Source organism: Excalfactoria chinensis, chromosome 17 (genome assembly GCF_039878825.1).
Source record: "Excalfactoria chinensis isolate bCotChi1 chromosome 17, bCotChi1.hap2, whole genome shotgun sequence".
In the NCBI taxonomy this organism is placed as follows: domain Eukaryota; kingdom Metazoa; phylum Chordata; class Aves; order Galliformes; family Phasianidae; genus Excalfactoria; species Excalfactoria chinensis.
The window spans coordinates 8,684,343-8,708,549 of NC_092841.1; the positions used below are offsets into that span (position 1 = coordinate 8,684,343).

General features: G+C 45.1%; 1 protein-coding gene across 4 annotated transcripts in view; it reads right to left on the reverse strand.

Moving 5' to 3' along the window:
- Positions 1–24,207, reverse strand: part of RPTOR (regulatory associated protein of MTOR complex 1) — a 110,938-nt gene that overhangs the window by 41,404 nt on the left and 45,327 nt on the right. For all 4 annotated transcript variants that reach the window (XM_072352270.1, XM_072352272.1, XM_072352269.1 and 1 more), the window contains exons 8-17: positions 21,897–21,997; positions 21,239–21,383; positions 13,841–13,916; positions 11,405–11,506; positions 8,525–8,608; positions 7,026–7,136; positions 3,597–3,671; positions 2,929–2,994; positions 2,123–2,314; positions 722–862 (exon numbers count right to left, since the gene is read on the reverse strand). In XM_072352270.1, coding sequence (XP_072208371.1) covers positions 722–862; positions 2,123–2,314; positions 2,929–2,994; positions 3,597–3,671; positions 7,026–7,136; positions 8,525–8,608; positions 11,405–11,506; positions 13,841–13,916; positions 21,239–21,383; positions 21,897–21,997 — 1,093 coding nt within the window. The remainder of the gene's footprint in view (positions 1–721; positions 863–2,122; positions 2,315–2,928; positions 2,995–3,596; positions 3,672–7,025; positions 7,137–8,524; positions 8,609–11,404; positions 11,507–13,840; positions 13,917–21,238; positions 21,384–21,896; positions 21,998–24,207) is intronic.

A 24,207-nucleotide genomic window follows, 5' to 3' on the forward strand; every position in this document is an offset into this window, starting at 1 on the left:
ACTGTTCTCTGTTCAGAGGATGAATCTCCAAAATAGAGATTTATGAATCTCAAGGAGCATACAGTGGGACACGCAGTTCTCTCTTGAATTAAATTGATAAATGCTGGAACAAGACAGCAAAAATTAATCCTCACAATGGTGGTTGATGACAACTTGTCAGGGTATTGATGTTCCAGTTAAGCAGACACGAGCGTTAGGACATCTAAGTGCATCCCATCAAGAACAATTCAAAACATCAAAAACTTTAATGTGCTATTGTTGTACAGCGGTGCATCAGAAAATAATACTCCAGAATGTGAAGAATTCCTTTGAACCCATTTGTCATCCTTCCTTATGGTTTCCAAAAGCAACAAGATCTGTTTGTGAGCTCTCATGTTCTCTCACAGCCCTCTTACTTCCCTCTCCTCTTCCACCCCTTGGACCACTGCACACTCCATGCTTCCTGCAACAGATTACTATTTCACTGAGGTTGTGTAATGTGAAATGTTTCAATCAGAACAGGAACCAACAGAAGTGCATTAACAGACAAATCCTTTAGCGACCTGAAAAAGACTTCACTGTCACCACTCTCCTTCCTCACTGCATCCTCTTTAATTCAAAAACAACAACAAAAAAATAAGAATCGGTGAAAAGTCTATTAAGTAACACACTCTGGTTCAGCATCGTGCAGAGCTTGGCAGCACAGCTCCACCAAACCCCTGCAGAGCTGCCCTGTCCCTACCTTCCGAACCATGGGGCTCCCATCGTTGATGAGCTGGGCCAGCATCATGGCCACGTTGTGGTCGATGGTGGTGGAGTGGTCAGTCCGTTCAGCTGAGTTGCCCACGAATGTTCCCAGTGCAAAGACAGCAGCACAGCGAACCTGGGGGAGGGAAACATTCCTCATTATCTTCCCCTTCGCTCTGACCTCAAGTTTGCCATTGGGAGCTCTTATCCCCACAAATGGTGCCTCTGGAAACCCAGGCTACTGTGTCAAGTAAATAGCGAGGGCTGAATGGAAGCCCACAGAGACTAAGAACCAAGCCAGGTTCATCAAAGTGCTGAGTTATAAGTATTCACAGATGAAGGAGTGCATTTAATTTCCCAGAATACTCAGTGACCTTCCCATGGGTGATTTTTCCAGTTGATACTGCCTAGAATATTAATTAATAGGAATAAGGCATAGAGGGAGTTACGGTTGGCATGTGAATCTCTTTAACAAGAGCACTGAACTCCAGTCTTCAGTTAAGGGTGTGCAGAAAGGTAACAGGAGTTGGGGAAAAGAAAGAGACAGCAGCTGAAATCAGGGTAGATTTTGCCAGATCACACAAAGAACGGAGGGATCAGATGGCTGGGTAACCTTACAGTCTGCCTTGGCAGAGAGTGAAAACAGTGGGGATACAGCATAATCAGCAAGTGCAGGATGTGCTTCACAGAGCAGAAATGGTCACCCTGGCTTCTCAAACAGAGGTGCAGATGTGTCATAAAGACAGGTCAACCCGACTGCTGCACAAATATGGATTACAGAAGGTGGGAAAGATTAGGTAAGAGAAAGGAGGTAGGAGATACAGGAGAGAAAGACTGGTGTAAAAGGGAAGCTAATCTTTAATGACTGCAAGTCAGCAGTGGCGTTTATCTCCAGGCTTACTTCCACACACCACGTAATCCCAGCAGGGTCTGACTGGCTCTGTCAATCACAGCCACGCTCTGCACAAGAACCTCTGCTCCTTCTTTGGTCACGAGAGTAAAACGCATTCAGTTAAAGCTGTACTTTCACACATGCCAGGAGAAGAACAGTTTCCATACTCAGATAGAAAGATGAGAGGGTTTTTTGAAACACAGAGTGAGTTTTGGGACCGCCTTTGTTAAAAAGCCTCTGATATGCAGTCAAGTGAAAAAGGGGGTCCCTCCTCGTGCCAGTTCTAAGACTCTGAGACTTGGGCCGTATGAACAGCCCCTCAGTTGCTTCTCTCACAGGGCTTGAGTGTTTTGAACCATCTTGAAGGAAGAGCAATAAGATGTTTCTCTGGACCAGATACAGCCATAAAGCCCTTGAAGGCACTGTTTTGGTAAGTATTTCTGCAGCCTGCTTTCACAATTCTGACAGTCCGGCTGGTGTTTGTTTAAACAGTTGGATTCTTACCTCTGGGATTGGATCAGAGAGGAGGCTGTAGAGCTTTTCATGAGCGCTGTCTCTCACACCGCACCACCTGGCTGAGTCAAAGTTCTGCCAAATACGCCCCAAACAAATGGCCACCCACTGACGCAGGAGAGGATGTGGATCGTTCAACTGTTCCAGGCAAATAGCAATCAGGTTTCCTTGAAGGCAGGCTTCCTAAAACACAAATCAATGCCATTTGTTTTGGTTGACAGCTTCCCACCTCATCATCAGAAAAGAAAAAACAGACCAGAAACCAGGTTATAATACTGATCCTGTTGCAAAATACTATTTGGAAGCAGCACAAGGGCAAGGTCTATTACATGCTATAGTAGCTAGTTAAATAGGTCAGCATTAGAAATACTTCCTGTAATGCACAAAATCTGTTTTTCTCCTCATTAGAGATACTCCTTTGCACCTGTCAGAGCCTTAAGGTTTATGGCTCCTTCCATACATCCTCCTCAAGAACTGTATCACAGCCGTCAAATTCTCACTTGACAGAGCTAGGCACTATTTCTCTATCAGCACGTCAGTGCTGTGCCTGGAGGGCAGCTGGTGTGTCCTTAACCTCCTCTTCCAGGTGGCACATCCGGATCGTGGGCTTGTTACACCTACAGGCCAATTCTGCTTTTACTCCACCAAAACAAGAACCAAAACCTAACGTGAAGCTGTCTTCTATTTCAGTTCAGGTTGTGCACTAACGTGAGCCAAGGCTTGTTCATCAAAGTAAAGGCACAATGCAGAGAAGAGAGAGGAGAGACAACAGAAGGAAAGAGGATGCTGGGACTCACCTGTCCTGTGTTGTAGTTGTTAACAATTACAGCCAGAATAAAAGCAGTCATCGTCCTGTGTTCAGCCTTAAAACAACACACAACTAATTGTTATCTACAAAACAGGGTCAGAGAACAACAACCTTCCATGTTTTCTGAAACACGAGCTTATCCTGAGTACGGTTCCTATCTCATTAAAAGAGCAAGAGGGAAGAGAAAGCCAGGATTTTCCCTGTCATCCTGTCACGCTCCTCAGACACTCCATAATCTTGTATCATCAGATTGCCAATACGATCCTCCCAACCAACCCCTGGGTATTGTTCTGGAGGAGGCATACAAATACTCATTACAGGAAACCACATAAAACAAAACTTTTGCAGAGAGAATTATGAAACTTACAGCAAAATGAACCTGCCTCTGCAGCCAGCCCCCAGAAGCCCACAGCTCCTATCTTTCTGAGTAATTCATGCTTAAATATCTTTAGGCAACTCTGCAGCTCCCTGTTTGGCGGCTGCCTGCATCACGCAGCCCAGCAGCAGCATCAACTCCCCAGGCAGTGGCTGCGGTGGGTCCCAGAGCTGGAGGTGGGAGCAGCCCTCATTAGCAGCGCTGTGTCAGAAAGCAGCGTACAAACCCCGACAAGCTGAGCAAGTGCTGGAAGAGCCTGAATAAAGATGACTTGTTCTTACTGGCATGTAAGGATCTGCCAAAACGGAAAGGAAATATTTGTGACCGTTGTCCTTCACAAGGTCAGCTTGACATGACTGAAACAAGACAGAGAGAAGGAGAAAAAGCAGTCAGTACAGTAGCAAAAATATTCCTTGTTCCAACAGTGCATGCATATTCCACGCCTTAAGCATTTTTCTCCAATCTAGTTTTCATGTGAGAAGTGAAGGGAAGAGCGAGCCCTCCGTCAGAGCCATGGCCAGATGTCTGCACAGAGCAGGGGGCAGAGGAGCAGACACTGCACCCCAGCAGTGACAAACAGGCAAAGCTGTGCCCTCTCATTGGGGAGAAGAGCACACCTGACATCCCCGACCCACACCGCTCCTTCATCGTTATTTGAGGGCTATCAAAAGCAAAACCTCAGAGGAATCTGATTAGAAGATGTTGGTGCCAAGGCAACGAGCACTCATTTGGTTCAGGATGTCAGACCATCTGTGGGAACGTTAAAGCACAGTCCTATGCACCAGGACAACTCAGACTGCAGCACTGACCAAACCTAGCACGTGTTTGCATACAGTGACCCACATCAGCAAGCGATTACCAGTAAATCTGCAGGGGGATGGAGAAGGAATTATTTGTTCCCTGTGTTCCATCCAATCCCCTGCCCAGACGGGACTATATTTTGACAAGAAGATTTCAACTCATCGCACACACGTCTCTAATCTCTGCATTATTTGGTCAAGTGCTGAGGCACACTGAACTGGCACGCTACCAGCGCATGGTGACGTATCTCCTGCTACACACAATCAGAGCCCATGGAGGAGCATCACTGTCCCCAGAGCTCTGCAGGCAGGGGATGCAGCTGTTGGAGCAGCACCAGCAGTGGAGCACACGGCTCTGATCCCACAGCACAGCATGCACCAAGAACTCCCCCCCCCCCACAGCTCTTTTTGCAAACATATAAAGTCAGGCTTCATGTATGACATCCTAGGGTCAAACCAAGAAAATACATATTATTAAAGTGAAAATTTAGGTGAGTGAAAACTGACTTGGCATTCCATTTCCCTTGTGACAGCAGTTCTATTGTATGCTTCACACCAGAGACGGGATCATGTATTTTTTATCAGGCATAGAAGGTGAAGGAGGGAACTAATTGTTGAAAGGCAAGGGGATGGCAAGACAGAGATGCAAGAGAATATTTTATTGCTGAAGGGAGTAGAGATGCTGGTTTTGGCAGACCAAAGAGCAGAGGGAATGGATTGATGCCACGCTGCAGCTATGAGAGGCTTCCCTGACTTTTGTGTAATGCTGCACACACACACACACACACACACACACACACACACACACACACACAGAGCAGCTTTTTTTCTCCCCACGCTTCATTCCGAGCATGAACACTCTTCACTCCTTGGGAAAAAAAAAACATCTCTCAGCTGCAGAAGCAAAAACAGGTACCAACCCAGAGGACACTGCCCATCATCACACTGCTCTCATTGTGCTCCCATTGCTGCCCACAAGCCCCAGGCAGGGGTAGCTCCTATGGGACCAATGCTTTTAATCAAACCCTCACTGTTAGATCTTGGGAGCAACATGGAGAGCCAGCATCATGAGCTGGCAGCACCATCCTGAGAGCAGAGGTCACAGCTGGGAAGCAGGGATACTATTTACACCTCTTAATTCCTTTGAGCAGCAGTTTTCAGCCAATTATTTGGAGTGCTGAGATCTGTTTCTTTGCTGTCCCATATTAGCAGTACTTCCTTCTTTTCAGCATGGTTTTGTCAATTGTTTTTCGGGTATTTTTTCCTCCTCAGCTTTCTGCTATTAGCACACATTTGCTCTATCACTGCACAGCACTCTGTCCCCTCCCTCAGCAGCACTCATCCCACCTGCCTGCTGTCACCGCCTTCTCCCTTCTCACGCCACTGCCTGGGAGCTGGGAATGCAAAAATAACAGGAAGGAACCCAAACACCCGAGTATTCTGAATGCTTTTGTGTGCGTGTGTGTGTGTGTGTTTTTGGGGTGTTTTTCTTAAAGCAGTCTACTAATGGAGTGGGGCAGTAACACATTGCAGGGAGCAACACTGATGGTGGCGGGGAACGGCAAGGGAAGGAAGCACTCTCAGATTGGCTTCAACACAGAGACAGTGAAGGATGGCTCAGCACCCACGTGAATTATACATGAGCCCACTCTGAGAGGTACCTGGGGCTGAAACAGGAGCCGCAGAGGGGCATGCATCAAAACAAGCTTTTCGAGAGTAGCTTTAAGATGAATAGTTTTCATTTTCTTTGCTTTCCAAAATCCTCTTAGGATGTTAATGAAAATATATTTATAAAACCAAACTCGACAATGCTATATCAACAGTAGGGAAAAATTCCAACAAATTCAGCATTATTCTCCATAGTGAAAAGGAAGAGGCCTAACAACAACAAATCCCAAAATAAGCAGGAGTCAACTCTGACAAGCAGTTCAAGCAATTCTATATCAGCTTACAACTGTGCCTGCCATGATCTGTGTCTAACTCTCTTCATAATCCTAAATTGCTCGACTAATTGTACTCACAAAGCACAGAGCCATACGTGTGACTATGCCAGTTTATCTATAATTACTTCTCGGTTTAATTATTTATCTAAAACAAAACCAGACCCTGAGCTCTGGGTAAGGCCATCCTTAAACAACAACAACAACACAAACAGGGCTCAGTTTTTAAGCTCTAGCCCCAAAATATTGCAGAGAAGACCAGAATCACAGACCTGAGATAGGAACAAACTGTCTTCTCTAGGCAACAGATGCCCCTATGCCAACCACGTTCAGTGCAGGACTGTATGTAAGTGCTATCCCAGGGGACTTGGAAGAGGACTCTTAAATTCAAGTCACCAAAAAAATCAGTTCTGCTTTATTTCCAGAAAGAATCAGGGTCTGAAGACCAGGCAGGGGCTGTTGTGACACTGACAGAAATGGTTTGGAACAAAACTAGTTTGATGACAATTTAAAATGAAAAACGTGAGGGGGAAACAGGTGAGAACACAGGGTGTGAGGGCAACGTGGGAGCCAAGGGGCATTTTAAGTCCCTCAGCATGTGAAACAGTACTCTGCTCTTCCCAGCAAAGATGCAATCGGGGAGATCTGATGGTTCTCCCCCAGAGCACCAGGACCAAAGGAGAAACTCAGCTGGGAACATTAATGTGATGTGGAAGCAAAGTGCTTTGTCTGAAGAGGTGGGCAGTCTGGTTTGTCAGTACCTGAAAGGGGATTTCACATTCACCAAGTCAGCTTGCACACAAGTGAAAGAAACAAATGAGGAGATACGCCAGTCCTCAGATAACACAGCATCCTTTTGAAGCGCCTCAAGAGAAATCCTGAATTCCAAAGCAACCGGATGGAAGCAAATAGGAAAATAAAGGCACGATGCTGAAAACCAGAGAAAGCAGCCATGCTGAGAAGTACTCACACTGTCCACTGCGAGAATTTTGGCCCAGATGAAGACAAGAAGCGGTCTCAGCTCACGAGCTGAACTTTGAAGCAGCTTCAGCACATACGGGAAAATGCCAACAGACAGCGCCTGGGGAGCCAGAGAGAAGAGCAAATGCTCAGAGACATCTCAGCCTTATGGCACTGCAGTGCACAGGGGCAGCGCTGCTCGCTTTGCGGAGACGGAGCACATCTTAATGACACAGATGAGAAACCTGGTAGAAGGCAGCTTCATACATTTCTGGTAAAGAAGGGATCCTTCTATTGCTCATTTTAATCGTGGATGTCACCAGATATTTTCAGACTCATTTGGCCTGGTGAGACTCAGAGTTAATCTAGCACTCGTTCCTTCTCGTTACAGCCTGTGCTATTTTATGCTTCACGATACGCTGTGCTCTTCTCAGATGGGGCCATTTGCTTTCACAAGTAAACATATTGCAAAAGCTCAATAATTACAGCCTTCCCACTGGAAATTAACTAGGCCTCTCGCTTACACAGACTTTTTACCAAGCCTTTTGCTCACAGGAGCACACACAACTCGTTAAATATCCAAGAAACCCTCCGTGACTGCAGATCCCTTCCCAAAGGGCAATGGGAGGGAAGTGTGAGGGGGAGGTGGGGATGTGTTGGGGGCTCAGGGGGCTCCATGGGCTGCAATGGGGCACCACACAGCAGTGGTGTTGTTGCAGTCCATGAAGAGCAGAACAGCTGCAGCAGAGGTCACTATAACAGACGCCCTGTACCACATGCTGACCCTCATGGAAGTTTCTAACCTAGAAAGCTTAAAATCACGCTTTCCTCATGCTGCTGTGGGCTAAGTTGTCTGTGGTGCAGGAAGGAGGCTTGTCTGAGATGAAAATGGGAGGGAAAAAAAGCCAATGAGAAGCCCCATCCTGGAGATGTCCCACTGCCAGCTACTGGTTTGTCTTCATCACTGTTGTCAACAAACAGATCCACTTACAGGAGTGCTATAAATGTTCTTACTCATTGCCTGCACCACGCTAGCCACTTCCCAAAACACAGAAGGCAGCTGCCTCCTCTCTAAGGAGCTTATACAATCCAGAGACCAAGCAGATAAAGGAAGAAAAGAAACGATGCAGCCAGTAAGCTGGGAGAGCAGAGCATGATGAACATATGGGCTTTTTGTTGTTCTTTATTTTACATGACAAACCTCCTTATTTGTCCTGGGTGCTGCCTTCTGTTTTGTAGCTCCCATTATATTACACTGAACTTTGTCTAAATAACTCCTCTTTGTGATAGCACAAATGAAAAGCTATTCGGCCTTCTTGATTAATACAAACCACTTTTCTTTTAGAGACGTTTGCTCCATTCCATATGCATGACTACACAAAACACCAGCCATTTGTCAAATCTGTGGAGTACCTTCCACATCTTCCTTCCATAAATCATCGTTTGTATTTATCACTTACACTGAGAGTCTAATTGACTTTTACAAGACAAAACGCAGCACCAACATACCAAGCTAACTGCCCAGGGCCCCAGGTCCAGAAATCTTCCCAGCAGATCCAGAGCTCGCAGCCGATGCACCTGGCTTAGCAGAACCTGCAGAGGAAAGGGACAACAGTTACTACCAGGGAACAAAGCTTCTCGTCATTGCAGAGCAAACGTAGGAGGACCTCACGTAACACAGAAAAACACTGATGTTCTCAAGATGATCTCAATGGAAAAAGCTGAAGGACAAACCCTGGCTGCTGAGAACATTCGCTCCACTGAGCAGTGTCACCAGTGGGGTGCTGCCCCCCCCCCCAGCAGTGCTCCCTTCCATGAAGTTTTGCAGAAGCCTGCAAACCTTTCCCTCAGAATGCAGTTAATCTCAGTCTCCAAGTGGTTCTCCAGTTCTCTCCCTGCTAATATTGCTCTCAAGCACAACGGTTCCTATGCAGCTCACCTCTACTAGGTGGAAGCAGCCACTATGGATTTCAAACAGTCTCATCTTACAGCCTTTCCTCAGAAAAGGAGGCATGGGATTGTATCTGCAGGAAGGATTCAAAGGTGAGCAAAAGGAGCAGCCTGCCAGTACTCAAAACAGCTCAGAAGCAGAAAAAGAGGCTTCGTTTCCTCAGCAAATCAATATAAGAGACTTAAAAGGGAAGCAAAAGGTCACATTAGTCATTAATAAAAATCTCATTAAAATGGAGCCTGACAACGATAATGAGGTGATAGTTTACTGGCTTATGCCTACCCTGGTGTGAAATATTAACAGACAGACTTTCAGTTCTTAATCTCCTTAACAGATGTAAGATATTGGAATGCAACATTTAATCCCCGGTTTAAATGGAGCACCATCCCTCAGCATGGATCTCAGGGAAGGCGACTCATTGATTTAGCTCCCCAGTTCCATCCCCATCTCAATGTTTCTATCCACAATGCATACACAAATTAAAGTATATTTTGTGTTTAATACTGAAGAATAACTAAATTACTTTGCTTACACCTCATACCGTGGACAACTGACACCAAAGTTGTGAAGAGAAAGTCCAGAGGAAAAAGACACTTACATGGGAGGGTGTCTTAATCCCTCTAATTGTTTTGTGTCTGAATATCCCTGTTCAGATCCCAGGACAGGTCATAAGAGAAAACATTCTGGTCATCCTGCCCTACTTGGCATCAACCTATTCCATAAACTTTACACAGAACCTGGTGTGATTAACCACATGCTTTAAAGATGCCCAGCACAGGAACAACAGGGCCAGCTGTTTGAGATTAAAGCAGCAAGAAAAACCAGGGCATGGTAGAGGCTGGAGCAGAGCTGAAACAACAGAAAGGAGCACATTCGGTGCAGGGTGCTTACACAGACACAGGGGGTGTAGGGATTTGGCAATGCTTCTGTTATTCAACCTTCAGAAGAAACAAAAAAGGAAGGCCATGCTTTTTGTTGTAGCTGGAAATAAATGGATGTGATTGAAAAGGATTTCCAGGGGAAGATACAAAACCGCATCTTGACTGCACTGACTTCCCACAAGACTCTTTAACCAACCCAAACTCTGTCTTATTTCTAAAGCTCCATTTCATTATTCTCAGAAACAAACAAGCCAGCACTAACTCTCAGGTTTTCGTTTTCACACTTCCCAATTTGATTTGCACAATAAACTGAGGCCACAACTGACACAAACTCTGGAGACCAGGATGAGGATGTGGGGATGCACAATGTACAAACCTGGAGTGAAATTAAGTCGTTACGCATCTTGCTGTGCATCATATCCCTCCCTGACTAGGAATTCCCTAACAAACACAGAGGGAAGAAGGCAACTGCAGCAGCAGCTCTGCATGGCTTGCAGTGGGTGAGCAGAGCCTTGGCCATGTGTACCAGCACCCCATGGCAGGAGGCACCTCCACCAGGATCTGCAGCTGCTAACTTCTGCCTTTGATTAATTTCTCTGTCCCTGCACCAGGAGGTCACCTGTGTCCAATCTGCCCCACGCACAGCACAAACCTGAAATGGAATTTGGAACTTCTTGAAGTCAATAAAGGCCATGGACAAAGGGTGTTTTCCCTGACCGCCACAAAGCCAAGCTTTGCATGGCTGGCACCGTACCCCTGGCACTCAAACACCATCTGGGGGCACATCTAAAATGGGAAAACAGAATCAACCTCAGGCTGCAGCAGCACAGCATAAGCGCTCCCAGGGGCTTAAAGCAAAAAGACACATGCAAGAGGTGTGAAATAATTCCTCCCCTCTCTTAAGCAGTCACTCTTTGATTTGAAGCATCTCAAACCTGTTAACAAGTCATCCTATTTCAGTCTATGACTACATATACCTTAATTAAAAGAATAATTACATTGTCCTAGCTCATTTTTACTCCAGGAGGGAAAGCAGATTCCTTTGCCAGATGACCTCTCAATTCCACTGCAAGGTTAAGCTGCTGCAGAGCCCTCCGGTGCCAAATGATTCACTGGAAAGCAGCAAAGTTGGTGCTGGAGCAGCAGCCTGCCTTCTCCTATTGCAGCGACCGAGATAAACCTTCCATTTGTTTATCCAGCTGATCTCTCAAGACTTGGGAGGCTCAGGGAAATTAAGATTCCGTCTCACAGTGATTGATGGTGCTGTCAGTCACAGAACAAGCTGGCAGCTAACAGGCAAGGCAAGTCTTCTCACATTTGGTGAAAGAAATCACAGGTCTCTGGATAAGTGACTGGAATCGTGCTTCTTTAAACAGGAAGACTTTAAATTTTGTTGCCTGATAGAGAAGAGGCCACAGCAGAAAGGGAAGGCAGAGAGGAAGAGGAAAGAGAGGAAGAAAAGCACCTTGTCCTCATCTGCACAGATCTATAAGACGTGCCATGAGCCCTCGTTAATCCTGGAGGAGCTCAAGTATTTCTGTGCCCAGGGCTGCTCACCTGCAGGACGATGGGCAGCTGCTCCGGGGGGTTGCGGTTCTCTACACCCATCGTCAGCCACACCTGGAACGCCGTCAGCTGCTCTGCGAAGAAGGGGCTGTGCTGTAGGAGCAAGAATACAGATGGCAAGTTTGGCTTTAAAACAAGTAAAGCAACTAGATATAGCATCTGTGGGCTCACGCGGTGTATTGGTTGTAAAAACAGTAACCGGCAGATGTTTGGTTGGTTGGCTTTTTAATGTAAATTCTTTTTTCCAAAGGCTGATCAGATGCAGTTCCCGTTAAACATACTGACATTTAACTAATGTGTTCGGAAAAGAAGGGAAGAGCAGAGAAACTGGAAATGATATCACAGCTCTTGGGGAAATCTAGCTAATCCCTTCCACATGAGAAGCAGCCACAGCAGAAGTGCTTTCATCTGCTCTGCAGAGGCAGTTTCCACTCCCGTGGCACACGCTGCTGCCTCTGCCCAGCACAGTCATAGTACTTTGTGTAGGCAAACAAAGAATGGAAGGTTTACTTACAGTACTGAATCCACTAATTTAATTAGAGATAATCCACCAATAGAGATATCCCGGTAGTGTGGGTCAATGAGCACAGGAGTAGCACGCTGAACTGCAGCATTCGGTACACTTTAAAGCTGCCCTCCTGAAGTTCATCAGGTGGGATGAACTCCCAACATCAGTAATAGCCCTCAGCTACATCCCTGGCCAGGGCAGCATCCCCAGTGCTGGAGGAAACCTTCCTTTTGCACCCAGTGGTGTGAGAGAACACTGACCCCAGCCAGAATCCCAGGGGGGAACGAAGCTGAGGGGTGAGGACAGGGAGGAGGTGGGATCAGGACCCCACTCCCCACATTAGCCTGCAGGCTCGGCTCCAGCAGATTATTATATTGTGCAGGTCTGAGTGGTGAAGAACAGCTAGAGAATAAGCAGAAGCCGACAGCACGTGGTTTATAATGTGCTGCTGAAAGAAACCAGCCCTGAAGAGATTACCAGCTGCTTCATCCAGGCCAGCCCAGCCCAGGCACCCAGCCTGTAGTGGTGGGAGGGCTGGCAGCAGGTGATGCTGTGACTCACCAGGCAGCCCCGTTATGAAATGGTGGCCTGACCTCAGGAACATAAATGATCCCCCCACCCCAAACCACCACTGTTGCCCAGATTACTGCTGCCCAGCAGCTGCCAACCTCTGCTGATAAACACTGCTTCCTGCTGGCATAAATCAGGAGGTGTGAAGGCGAAACTTTGATTAGAACACAAGGAACAGATCAGAGATGTGCAATTGCCTGTCTTCTGCAAGCATCTGTCACAGTGTAAAGCTGAGCCCTTCCACTTCTTCCCAAACTAATAGCCAAGTTTCCTACTATTTCTCTAGGTGTCTGATGGGAAACTTCAACAGGTCCTCTCTTCACAGGACAGCCACAAGCCCACGCAGTATTAAGCACGCAGGATGTTTGCTGATCCTCTGAGTCAAGTATTTGCCTCCTTCCATTCCTGAATACACATGAGTTTGGTAAATTTTAACTCACATGACTGTGGGTGTACAGATGATATCCAAGTCTAACGTAAAGGTACCCAACTGATATCGTCAGAGAACTGACATAAAAATGAACAGGCTGGAAGAGTTGTATTTGTGTTCATTTCGAAGTACAGCACATAGAATGGGTGAAAAAAGAGGAGGGAGAATTAAAGGGCATCTGTATTAACCCCCGTCCTTGCAGAAGTTAATGGCTGTACTCGGGTCTTTGGAGACCACCTGCAATCACTGCCAGAAAGCCTTTTTGAAGTTTGGCATCATAAATATAATAGAAGAACGTCAGAGTAAAATTGCTTCTATTCCAGTTGCATTTATAAGGCTGTAAAAGCACGGCCCCACACTCCCCAGCTGCTCTGAGCAGGGGGCAATGAGCACATCGTTCTCCTCTTGCTGGGCTCTGGGCTTTCTATGTTTCCCAGTGACATCCCACACCAAAAGTGCTGGTTGTGAAGGAAAGCACGAAGCAGACGTCTGCTTTTCTTTTTAGTGCTTGTTTCAGTGGAAACAGTCATTGAATTTAAGAACACCTTTTTAAAAAGTAGAAAACATACGGACCTGGCAGATTGTTCTTCCAATTTCGAACCAACTCAATAATCACAAAAGCACTCCAGAAAACTCCCCAACTTCACTCCTAACTACACGGAGGTGGCAGCTGTGTACAGAATCTATTTGGGTACACTTTCAGCAGTGAACTCATGTAGAAAGATAGGATGCTTGCGGCTATTGGATATGAATATTCCAGATCCAATATATTCCTCTAAATGAGGTGAACCTGGATTTACAGTCTGCCAAAAGAATGAACCATTACATTCAAGATTCAATAAGAAAAAGTGACGTGCTGAGACGAGGCTTCCAATAACGGGTTAAACAAGGACATGTTTCAATATATTATGTAACTCACCCTAAATGCAGTTCCTTCCTCTATAATTGTAGGTAATTGGGAAAGGCAAATATCAACTGCAAGGTCCCACGCTTGCCTACAGAAAAAGGTGAAAGAGGAAAGAGAAGTTATCAGCAGTTATCCACAAGCAATGTCATCCAATATGGATAAAGCAGTGCTGTCAGATCGGCCGCACAACACTTAGCGTTCCCTCTTTCTAACTGTTTTTACGCTTATCCACTAGGCTATAGGACAGCTTAAGTATGGTGATCTATAATACTAACAGCACATAAACCAGGAGTGGTGGTACGGGAAGCTGTTGTGGTAGATGCAGCACAAATGAAATGTGGTACCAAGATGCTTCCAAACACTCGCAATCAAACTAAAATAAAAGGTTTTCATCTCCAGAGTTCTTGAAACACCTCGAAAAATGTGAAACAAGTATGTCCTACCCAAGAAACCATTATCCCTACTCGACACATAGACATTCAAGGCACTTTTCATTTTAGCCTATGGATTTATGCACTCTGAAAGTCTAGTGAGTTAAACTACCACCTTATGGGTTTCTTAAACAAAAGAAACTAATTTACTCTCCAGACACATTAGCTCTTTAATGACTTGTGGCCATCATGTGCTACCATCAATAGGCTAAGCAATTTTTCTTCTCCTAGGAACACTTGCAGACAGAAGGCCATAGGTGATAATCAATACGGCGTATTTTAGTTACCTGCTCTAATAAGTTCTTAAATCACCTTGCTTGGAGTCAGACAAAGCCTCCCATCAGAACAACTACCGAGCAAAATCCATCCCATTGGATTCACTGGCAGCTATTCTCAACTAAAACCAATCTCTCCAATTAAATGGAAAGATAAACCTTGGCGAATCTCGCATTTTTACACGGGTTCAAGAGCTGCAGCTTGTTTTAGTTGTCCCAGACCTTGTCCCTCTGCTTCACAGCATCCACCTTCCACTTGACAGTATGCTGCCAATATAATTAAGAGATCATCAAGAGATAATCAAAGCACAGGCAATAAATGCTTCCCACATGCTCAATAAAGACCCATGCTGGAGACAAAATGTTTGTGTGGAGCTGATGAGAGAGATTTATTCGTGGAGAAGGAAAAGTCAATTAGTCCAATTATAAAGATAATTTCGCTACAAGCTAAGGATGAACATTTCTGACTTGGAGGCACTTGGAGGAACAGGGAAATATCACCTACAGAAATTCTGTCAGGCTTCAGAAAACACCAATAAATACAGACTTCAAGACGAGTTTTACAAGGTGGGAGGAAAATGGTTTGGAGATCAGAGACAACCAGGCTGATTTTGGCTGCCTATAAAAGGATCCCGCATAGGTCATTATAATGCAGGGGCACAGAACTAAGATGCTGAGCTCCACAAAGTCATTTTGTAGGTAAGAAGATCTAATGCTGCTATAAAAATGTCTGGAGCAGCCCTGCGGGGTCAATTCCCAAAGGTTTTAAATGTTATCAGAAAGAAATACCCAAAACTTAAAAAGCGATTTAAGTAGATTAAAACAAAATCTCTTTTTACGCTTCAAAAAACAAGCCATTAAAAATCAATGTAGCCACACAGCTAACGTTACTCAATCTTTTAAAAAGAGTGTAACCAGCAATATAAAATCTTGTTACTGCTCATCACAGTCTAGAGAGCCACTGATTAACATCAGCTGCGTTAAGGGATTCTCATCGATTCAACTACTTGAAACGATGCTCCAGCCTTTCCCAAGTAGCCCAACGTGCTGTTTCTGCTTCATCCCTGTAAGAAACGAGACAGCAAACCTGCCCACCCACCCAGACACTCAAGGAAACAACAGTTTTGCCTGAAGTAAATATCACGCTACTCCCAACTACTACAAGAGCAGCTACACGTTGTTGCTTGCTAGACTTTGGGCTGCATAATTCATGACTGAGATGTCACATAGCGAACTCATGGCATGGGCAAGATAAAGAACTGCTTCAAATAGGCATTGCAGTAATTAAGAGTCAAAAATCAGCCACAAAAGAACAGTAAAGGACTGATGCCACCGACAATGTGAACAGAAACAGAAGGGGAAAAACACTTGGTAGAGACATGATGAAAATAATGGCTGTTGGTGATGGGTAGGAAGTGATTGACTGTTTCAATATGCCAAAGGGAACCAGAAAGGTGGGCAGTTTGTAGATTTGCTCCCTGAACTAATATTACGTTTTAGCACACAAACAGGAGATAAATTAAGGAGCAGCAGGAGAACAGGGATGGGTGCTACTGCATCCTACAGGTGATTTATGAGAGCCAGCCCAGGAGATCACTGCCTCTCTTCCTTCTTCATGGAGATTATTGTTTGCAAAGCGCTATGGAAGATTTGTTACCCCAGCATCAGCTACAGGAGCATGGCAACACCTCAGCACTGCCCCTTCTCCCTCCACCTCCATCTGCATTCTCCCCATCACCCCAACTAACAGGTTGACACCACAGTGCTCTAACCAACTGAAATATCACTGTATTCCTGCTACACAGCACGTTAATGAGGGGTTTACACTCTGCTGTCCTAATTGCTCTATACATAAAGCATAAGATGTGCTCTCTGTATACCCCAGTTAAATTAGAAGCCACCATACATGTAACATAAGGTATTATACACATATATACACCACTGATATGTCAAAAATCATGTTATAAAGCCTAACAGAATTTGCAGCTTGTTTTCTCCAAAGCCAGCTGTTTAGTTCTATGTCCCTGTATCACTACCACTAGAAGCCCTGCCTACCTCTAGTCCTAACACGATCACATACAACCTCTTGGGCCTGCATCCCCATCTCTGAGCACTAAACGTTTCCTGCAAGCTAGAGTCAGTGATGGAGGTGACACGAAGGTTCCATTTCACCTAGAGGAACCCAGCAGCACCAGCCTGGCAGGGGCACGAGGCAGGACAACATGGAGCTGCCCAGCCAGCAGGCTGCCAGCCCCAAAGCACGAACTCAAAGGCTTCATACACAACTTACAGCATCTCATGGCCAAGTGTATCCTTGCACTCGTGGGGAACTGAGCAAGTTTCATGGAACCACGTCTCAAAAGGGGTTTAGTACTTTGTGGTTTCCTCCATGCTGTGCCGTGAAGCAGTCTAATTAAAGAAAGGATTCAAAGTCATCGACTTTGAGCTGCACTGGGAGAGGAAAGGAGATGCTTCGGTTCCAAAACTGAGCAGAACATGCTTGGATGCAGGCACCCCCTGTGTATATTTTGGAATAAATGTATATTCAATTCTCCCTTAGTTGGAAGATTGACTCAACTGAAACAACAAAAAAAAAAAGGCAGCAATGTACTTTTGTTTTCTGAAATACAGGCGAAGTAATGGAGCCTGCCAACAGAAACAGTCTGTAAAGAAAACAAGCCAACAATGCCCTGCTTCTCTGTCTGCACTGATCAATCCCTTCAACAAGGTGCTCAGCAAAGTGCCAGCCAACATCCCGGGACAGGATACAACATCTCAGAATATATGAAAATTAAGACTGAAAAGGCATCGCTCTCCCATTATTCTACAATAAAAACTCAGCAGGGAAAGAGCTCCCTTGAATTCAATCATTAACACTCTCCTCCCGTAATAAAAATACTCATACGTGTCTTTGTATTTCAGCTCCAATTCTCCTCAGCCCTTCAGCACAAGCCATTTGTGCGCTCATGGATCCCCACCTCTGCCCACTCCCAACACCAATTTCACTGCAGCAGGACTCTTTAAACTTAATATTCTAATGCTAATTCACCCAGCTGCCATGACTTTGTTTCCCCCCACGGTGCCACAAAGTTTGGACCTTCGCACAAAGAAGGGAAGGCTGATTGTGCCAGCTCTGCTCAGCGATGGTTTTATTGTGCAAACCCATGAAACATTCAGCACTGGAAGCTCACAGTAATACCCCAACAACATAAATGAAACATGGTTACAGAGATGTGCTTTAGTCTTTCTTCACCCACACGCAGCACCTCAGCTGGCAGATATTCTTACATTCCACTTCCATTCCGGGCTGAGTCGGTGCCTGATGCTTTTAATTCTCATGTCACATTTTTTAATATAAAGTATTATTGATGTCTTCTAGCATTCTGTCTTTTTCTGGGAATAGCTCATATTATATTGCAGCACACATAATATTAGCAATAAATGCTCTTTCTTGCTGAGACAGTCATACCAAGGAGCAGCTACAGAGAAGCTGAAGCCACCTGCAGTGTAGGGCTCAGCTGGGCAGATGCTCAGACAGCAATTTTTAAAGCAATATTTATTGCTATGAATTTTCGGTACAACTCTGAAATCCTTCTTTCTTCTACCAGCGTGTTCCCTTACCCCAGCTGCAGCTTAAAGCACACACTTTGCTGCTTTCCTCCTGTATTTCTCTGCTAAATTGTCTGCAGTCCATGAATGGGTCTGGGAGATGTTAACACAGATGCAAACAAAAAGTCTGGTTAGAGCAAGAGCATAATCTGAATTAAACTCATCCTTCAAATGCCAAACAGTCCCAAATACCCTTTCAAAACATCGCATTCCTCCTCCTGAGATGGTAAGAGCTCCGCATACCTAAAGAGAGACTCATTTCTCTGAGAAATCAGGGTGCAGACTGCACCTGCCCTGCACTGCTGCCACAAAGACTGCTGCTCCTCTCCACCTGTAATTGGGTTGCTGCATTATGACTTCCCTTTTCAGCTGGAATTCCACACATATTTTATTTGCAGTACATTATGACTTTCTTTCAACTACAATTTCATGCCTGGTTTATGTACTATTGCAATATTTCCATTATGGGCAAATCATAGTTCTTCCATGGTGTAATTAAGGTACTTCATTTTTAATCTACGTCCCAGGTTAGGAAATATTTCTAAATACATTACTGGGTCTTTTTTGAAGGCCGTGAATATAACTTGCTGCCAACAGCAGTAATGTATAAACTGTAGTCCATCACAACACAGATCAAGATGCTGACAGAGCACCAGGCCCCTGTTTGTACCGCACAATAGACAAAACAACTCTCAAAGCTGAATAGCTCAACCAGTCAATCAATATATATTAATATTAATACATGCATTATAGCAGTGCCTACAGCAGCCAGGGACCTGCAACGCACGGATACCAACAGCATGTGCCTGGCAGGGTTTACACCTCATGCAGGTAAAACACAGCATGCCAGTGAAAGGTAGAAGGTCTCGAAGGAGCTGCAGGAGGCTGGGGCTTCCTGCTCCCCTCCCTCCAACTGTGAGGGGTTCCCAGAGAGAAGAAGCTGCAGGGCAGCACAGAGAACCCCTGGGCACACTCACTGCTGCTGCTGGGATCAGGGTACACACACAATTCAGAAGGGTCTGTGTGTGCCTTACGACTTCAGCAAAACACTGATGTTGACTTATGCCTTTCCTGCAAAAGATGGTGCAAAATATAATACAAAGGCAAAAGCACTTTGCCTCTCTTCTGCTGGGATACAGATCATGTCTGCATCCAAAGAATGGCTCACATCTGTAGCAGCAGATATACTCTCAACACTGTGAATGTACAGCAAAGTCCAGGAGATAAAGGCAGAGAATACACGCACAGTTTGTACTGGAGAAGTTAAACATTATGCCACACTGGGGACACAAGCAACAAAGCCAAACCTGAGCCAGAAACACGTACCCTTCACTCAGGCTCATCATTCCATGGGAACAGAGGAAGGTATGAAGCACTAGCACAAGCAACACCCAGAAAGCACAGAAGAAGGAAGAAGAGGAGGAGGAGTGGGGAAATCCTAAAGTTTGAGGTCAGATCCTTGAAGAACGCCCACAGACACACTGCCTCTATTCACATTCACCATCAGCAGAAGCTGCCGCATCATCCATGCAATCTCCACCACTCATCAGCACAGATCATCAAAGCAATCCAAAGTTTCAGTTCTTTTCAGCACCCATTTAGCAGCTCTCCCTGCCTTCAGCCGGCTGATCTAAATAAGATGGGCTTGGAGGATCTGGAATCCAGTAGAAAATGACTGAATGAAAAGTGACCGGTAAGCGCAGGTCATTATTTTTAGAGAGTATTTAAGCAAGGCCTAAATTAGTTTCTAAATCTGTCATTACTGAAAGTTCATCATAAAGAACTGAGCCACCTCCGACAAAAGTGGAATTTTCCCTTTTGGTAGATTTGATTCAAACTGCACCTTTTTTTTTGGGGGGGACAATGAAGAAAAATGTACCCAGGGATCGTCTCCACTCACTCACTTTGAACATCGCCAGTGTTTGGGATTCAGAGGGAAAAAAGCCTTTCCCTAAGGAGTTTCTTCTCTTGATAAACCCTAAAAAGTGACAACAATGCCATTATCCTGTGGTATGGTCTGAAGGACTTCACAGCACTATTGTTAGTGCTATTTGGCAGAACACAAGAGAAAACTTCTCCAGAATCCACCATTAGACCAAGCAGGTCTGTGATGGACAGAACAGGATCCTGGACTCCTGAGTCTATCCTATCACCTCCACACTTTCCAACTCTGAAAGCAACTTCTTTCAACCAGCAAATGCCATCTCCTTGCCTGCACCTCATGCATGCTGCTGGGGCTCTCCGTTATCTTATCTCCATTTCTTAGGGGAAACATTCAACATGATTTGAACTTACTGATACTGCTACCAGTTTTGCACTGATCATCATCACCTCATACCATCTCTACATTTATATTCCTCTCTGTTTTAACGAAGAAAACTTACCAAAGGGATTTGAAAATGCAGGCAAATTAAGCCCACTCAGTCCCCTTTACCTGCTGTGCTATCAGCCTTTCAGCAAGTCACACAGCAATCTTTTTTCCCTAAAGGAACTGCATTAGCTTGACTACACTGGCTTGTACTTAGCCAAATTTTATGCTGTTCTAGAATCAAAGCAAGCATTTTTATTGTTATTGTTAACATTATTTGTATTGTTGTTGTTCATGGAATGCTTGTTTGATCCTCAAAACCACATTTAAGAGGTTTTACATAACTGTGCCACCTCCATTTCTGTTAATCATCTTAAAAGCAGCAGTGACAATAGACGAACTCTGCGGCAAAAGAGCTCTACAATGCAAGTTCTGATTTTCTCCCTTAGGCCCCCAATGCTCCACACCCTCTGCAATCACAAGGGACCAGCTTTTCTCCATGCAAATCAAGATGATGCCCCACTCCCTTCCTATTGGAATGAACGATTACACAGCTGAATAGAAGCTGCCGTATTACAGAACTGCATCACGTTCACGCATGCAAAGAGAAGAAATAAACTTGTAGATGGGTATTTACATTGCCACATGCTCTTTCAGTTTTGATCCGCAGACTTAATCAGTAAAGCGCCGCGTAGATTTAAGTAGTAACAATCGTTCGTGACTCCAGCTCCCCAAATCTCCTTAAGGCAGCAGCAGCCTTTGCAGCACAGGGAACTCTGTGACTTACCACATTGCATGCATGTACGTTGGGGGTAGGCGGGGGCTGCTGACGGGGGTACAGTTGTAGGATCTCATAATCCTTTCTGCCAAGAGAAAGTTCCGAAATAAACTGGCCACGAGCAGATCTTGCCTGAAGAGCTTCTGAAAAAGATCTGTCAGGAGATAGCACAGATTACTACACGAGCACCTTTATAACACGAGTACCCTAAGCATTATGTAAACATCATTTAGGCAATGAAAACTGAGAGCAGAACGGGGGTTGAAAAGCAGGGTGAAGTTACTCAGTAAAAGACACACTGTATTATCAGCAAATGGAAAGAAAGTAGCTGTCGGTTGGTATTTATTTCCATGATGCTAACAAAGGCTGCAAAAAGCAGACTGCTCTTTCTAGATACAGTAAGAAAATTATTCAAGCTAAAACAATCACGTTAGCAGGGGAAAAAGTCTTTCTAGTTTCTAATTATCACGTTGCTGAAACTGTTCTGGTAGAGAAGAATGGATATAAAAAATTCAAGTAGCCTCAAGATCACGCCTGAGCTGTTCTTTCAATATTAAGCTTTAATTTTCTCCTTATTTCAGCCTCTCGTTTCTCTGACTCTCCATCCTGCTTTGAATAAGCAATGCTCCCTCCTGATGAAAACTTGCTTCGCCTGCCCAAATCATACCTCTAGGCAACACGTTCCACGCGATGGTGTCTGTGATGGCTGTGAAGATCCAGTTCAGCTCTCCCAGGGGAGTTCTCCTGTCATTCAGTCTCCCAGGAATCCTATGGGGGGAGGAGGGGTGGGGGTGAAACAAGGATGTTTTCTATTAGTTGGGGTTTTATCTTCTAAACATACTGCACACAGTCACTTTATGATTGTACCATTTGTGTCACGGTGGTACCTATATGCCCAGAGAGCATAACAGGGGGGAAAAAAAACAAAACAATTTCTTCCTATTCTGCTCTATTATTCTTTCTCTCCTGAAAAGAACAAATTCCTTTCCCCAGAGTTCCAGGAGATTGGCAGCACAGCATGAAGGGAAGCACAGAGCAGGCACTGCCACTGCTGCTGTGAGCTGCTCGGATGCAAACCGGAGCTCACGGCCATCCTCCATCTGCTCAGTGTGCTCACCTACCCCGGCTGCAACAGGGAGTGCTTTGTCAACCCTAAAAATATCAAAACCTGCTCAGCGATTCATATCTGGAATCTATTTGTGGTGCTAAAAACGCCGAGGAATCCAATTCCTAATTTTGTCAAATGTTTTGATGTAGGAAAAAGTGGCAGTAATCAATAGCTGGGATGGCAGCTTTGCAAACAGCAGGAGACTCTCGGCCCGGCAAACACACAGGGCATGCACTGAAAGCGAGCAGGACTGTTCTTATATCTTAGATAGGAAAAAAGAACTCAAATCCTCCCAAAAGCCGAAGCACTCACAGAGCTATCCCCATTCTCAAACAAAGTAAAAGCAGAAGACCAACTAGTGATTCTACGTGAATAAAACAGCAGCATCTTACAGGAGCTTTTACTAAATAACTGCTTTTAAGTATACCTCCTCAGAGCCAGAGGTCCATTACAGCACACAAGCAGCAATAGGCTGAGCTGGCACTTTGGTTTGTCATAGCAAAGGCCTTTACAGTGACTGCAGCAGCTACATCCCCACTCTTCAGGAATGAGCCAAACCAATTCCCCAAGCATACATGATGGCACGAAGTGAGAAATTAAAGGTTATTCCTACAGCAGAGAAAAAACTTGGGCATTGTGGATGAACACCCACCAGATGGAAGAATCCTCATGCTAACAAATGCTTTGTGCTAGCAGATGAAGAAAGAAGAGCATTTAATCATTACAAGGAAGGGAAGCAACTGAACGTGGTTAAAGGTTTCAGGCACACGTGCTTCAGAGGAGCACCAAGCTATTTAGCTCCGCTGAGGAGCAGCCAGGTGGAAAGCTGTAAGCAGAGATAGGCAGAAGGGCAGAGCAGATAACATGCCATCCCCCTGGGCTGCCCATTTGTTACTCCGGGCATCAATGCACCAGGGACATCCTGACAGGCATTCAGCACAGCAGAATGGCACCAAACTGCAGTGTGCCAGCACAGTGCAAACCTGAGACTCAGCCTGTGGTCCACAGAGGGACAGATTTTAATCTGGAAGTGTTTCCATGATCTACATTGAGCCGCTTTTTGGTTCTAACTGAACAAACACTGTGGCACTACCCAGGTGCATTTCATGCTGGAAGGAGGGAAAGCAGCCGTCCTGTTTGCCACTTGGGAGGACCTCACTTTTGTGAACTGAAAGAAGGTGCTCAAATTCATTTCACCCAGCTGAGCTCGTGCTGTATTTGCTCATCCATAACAAGAGTCCGAAGGAACCACAGGACCAGCAAGTGATGTCTGCTGTGAGTCAAAGAGAGCAGCCAGAGGTCTGCTGGGACACCACATCAACATACACTCAGGACTGAGGGAAAGACAAGAGGCTGTGAATCATTCTTCAACATCTCTCAGCTTCCTGCTCCGTCCTCCTCAATTGCCTCAGCTGTGCTTTCTAATGCTTAGTGACTTCTCATTGGGAAGAAACAAATTCAGATAGTAAAAGTATCACGACGATCTATATGAAGAGGAAAGCTTTGTCTATGCTAAGCTGTTGCGATACACACGGCAGCAGCATTTCCCATGCAGGTTCAGATGAAGCATATTCCCTTGCATACGTTTCTGAAATAGCTAGAAATTAACATCTTATAAAAAATTCCTGTCTATCTTCATATCAGAGGAAAAATATACAGCTCTGAAACGGTGTTTGTTAACTGATCCCCCAGAGCAAGCAGAGGGAACACAAGGCCACACAACCGCTCTTAGGAGGATTTCACATCAATATTTGCATTGCAGAACACCCTCTGCAGCAAAATAACAGCATTTCATAAGTTGTGATGCTATTAATTAGAAACCAAGGCATTCCTTGTTGAAGTTTTCCTCGCAAGCCAAATGCTAAGCTTA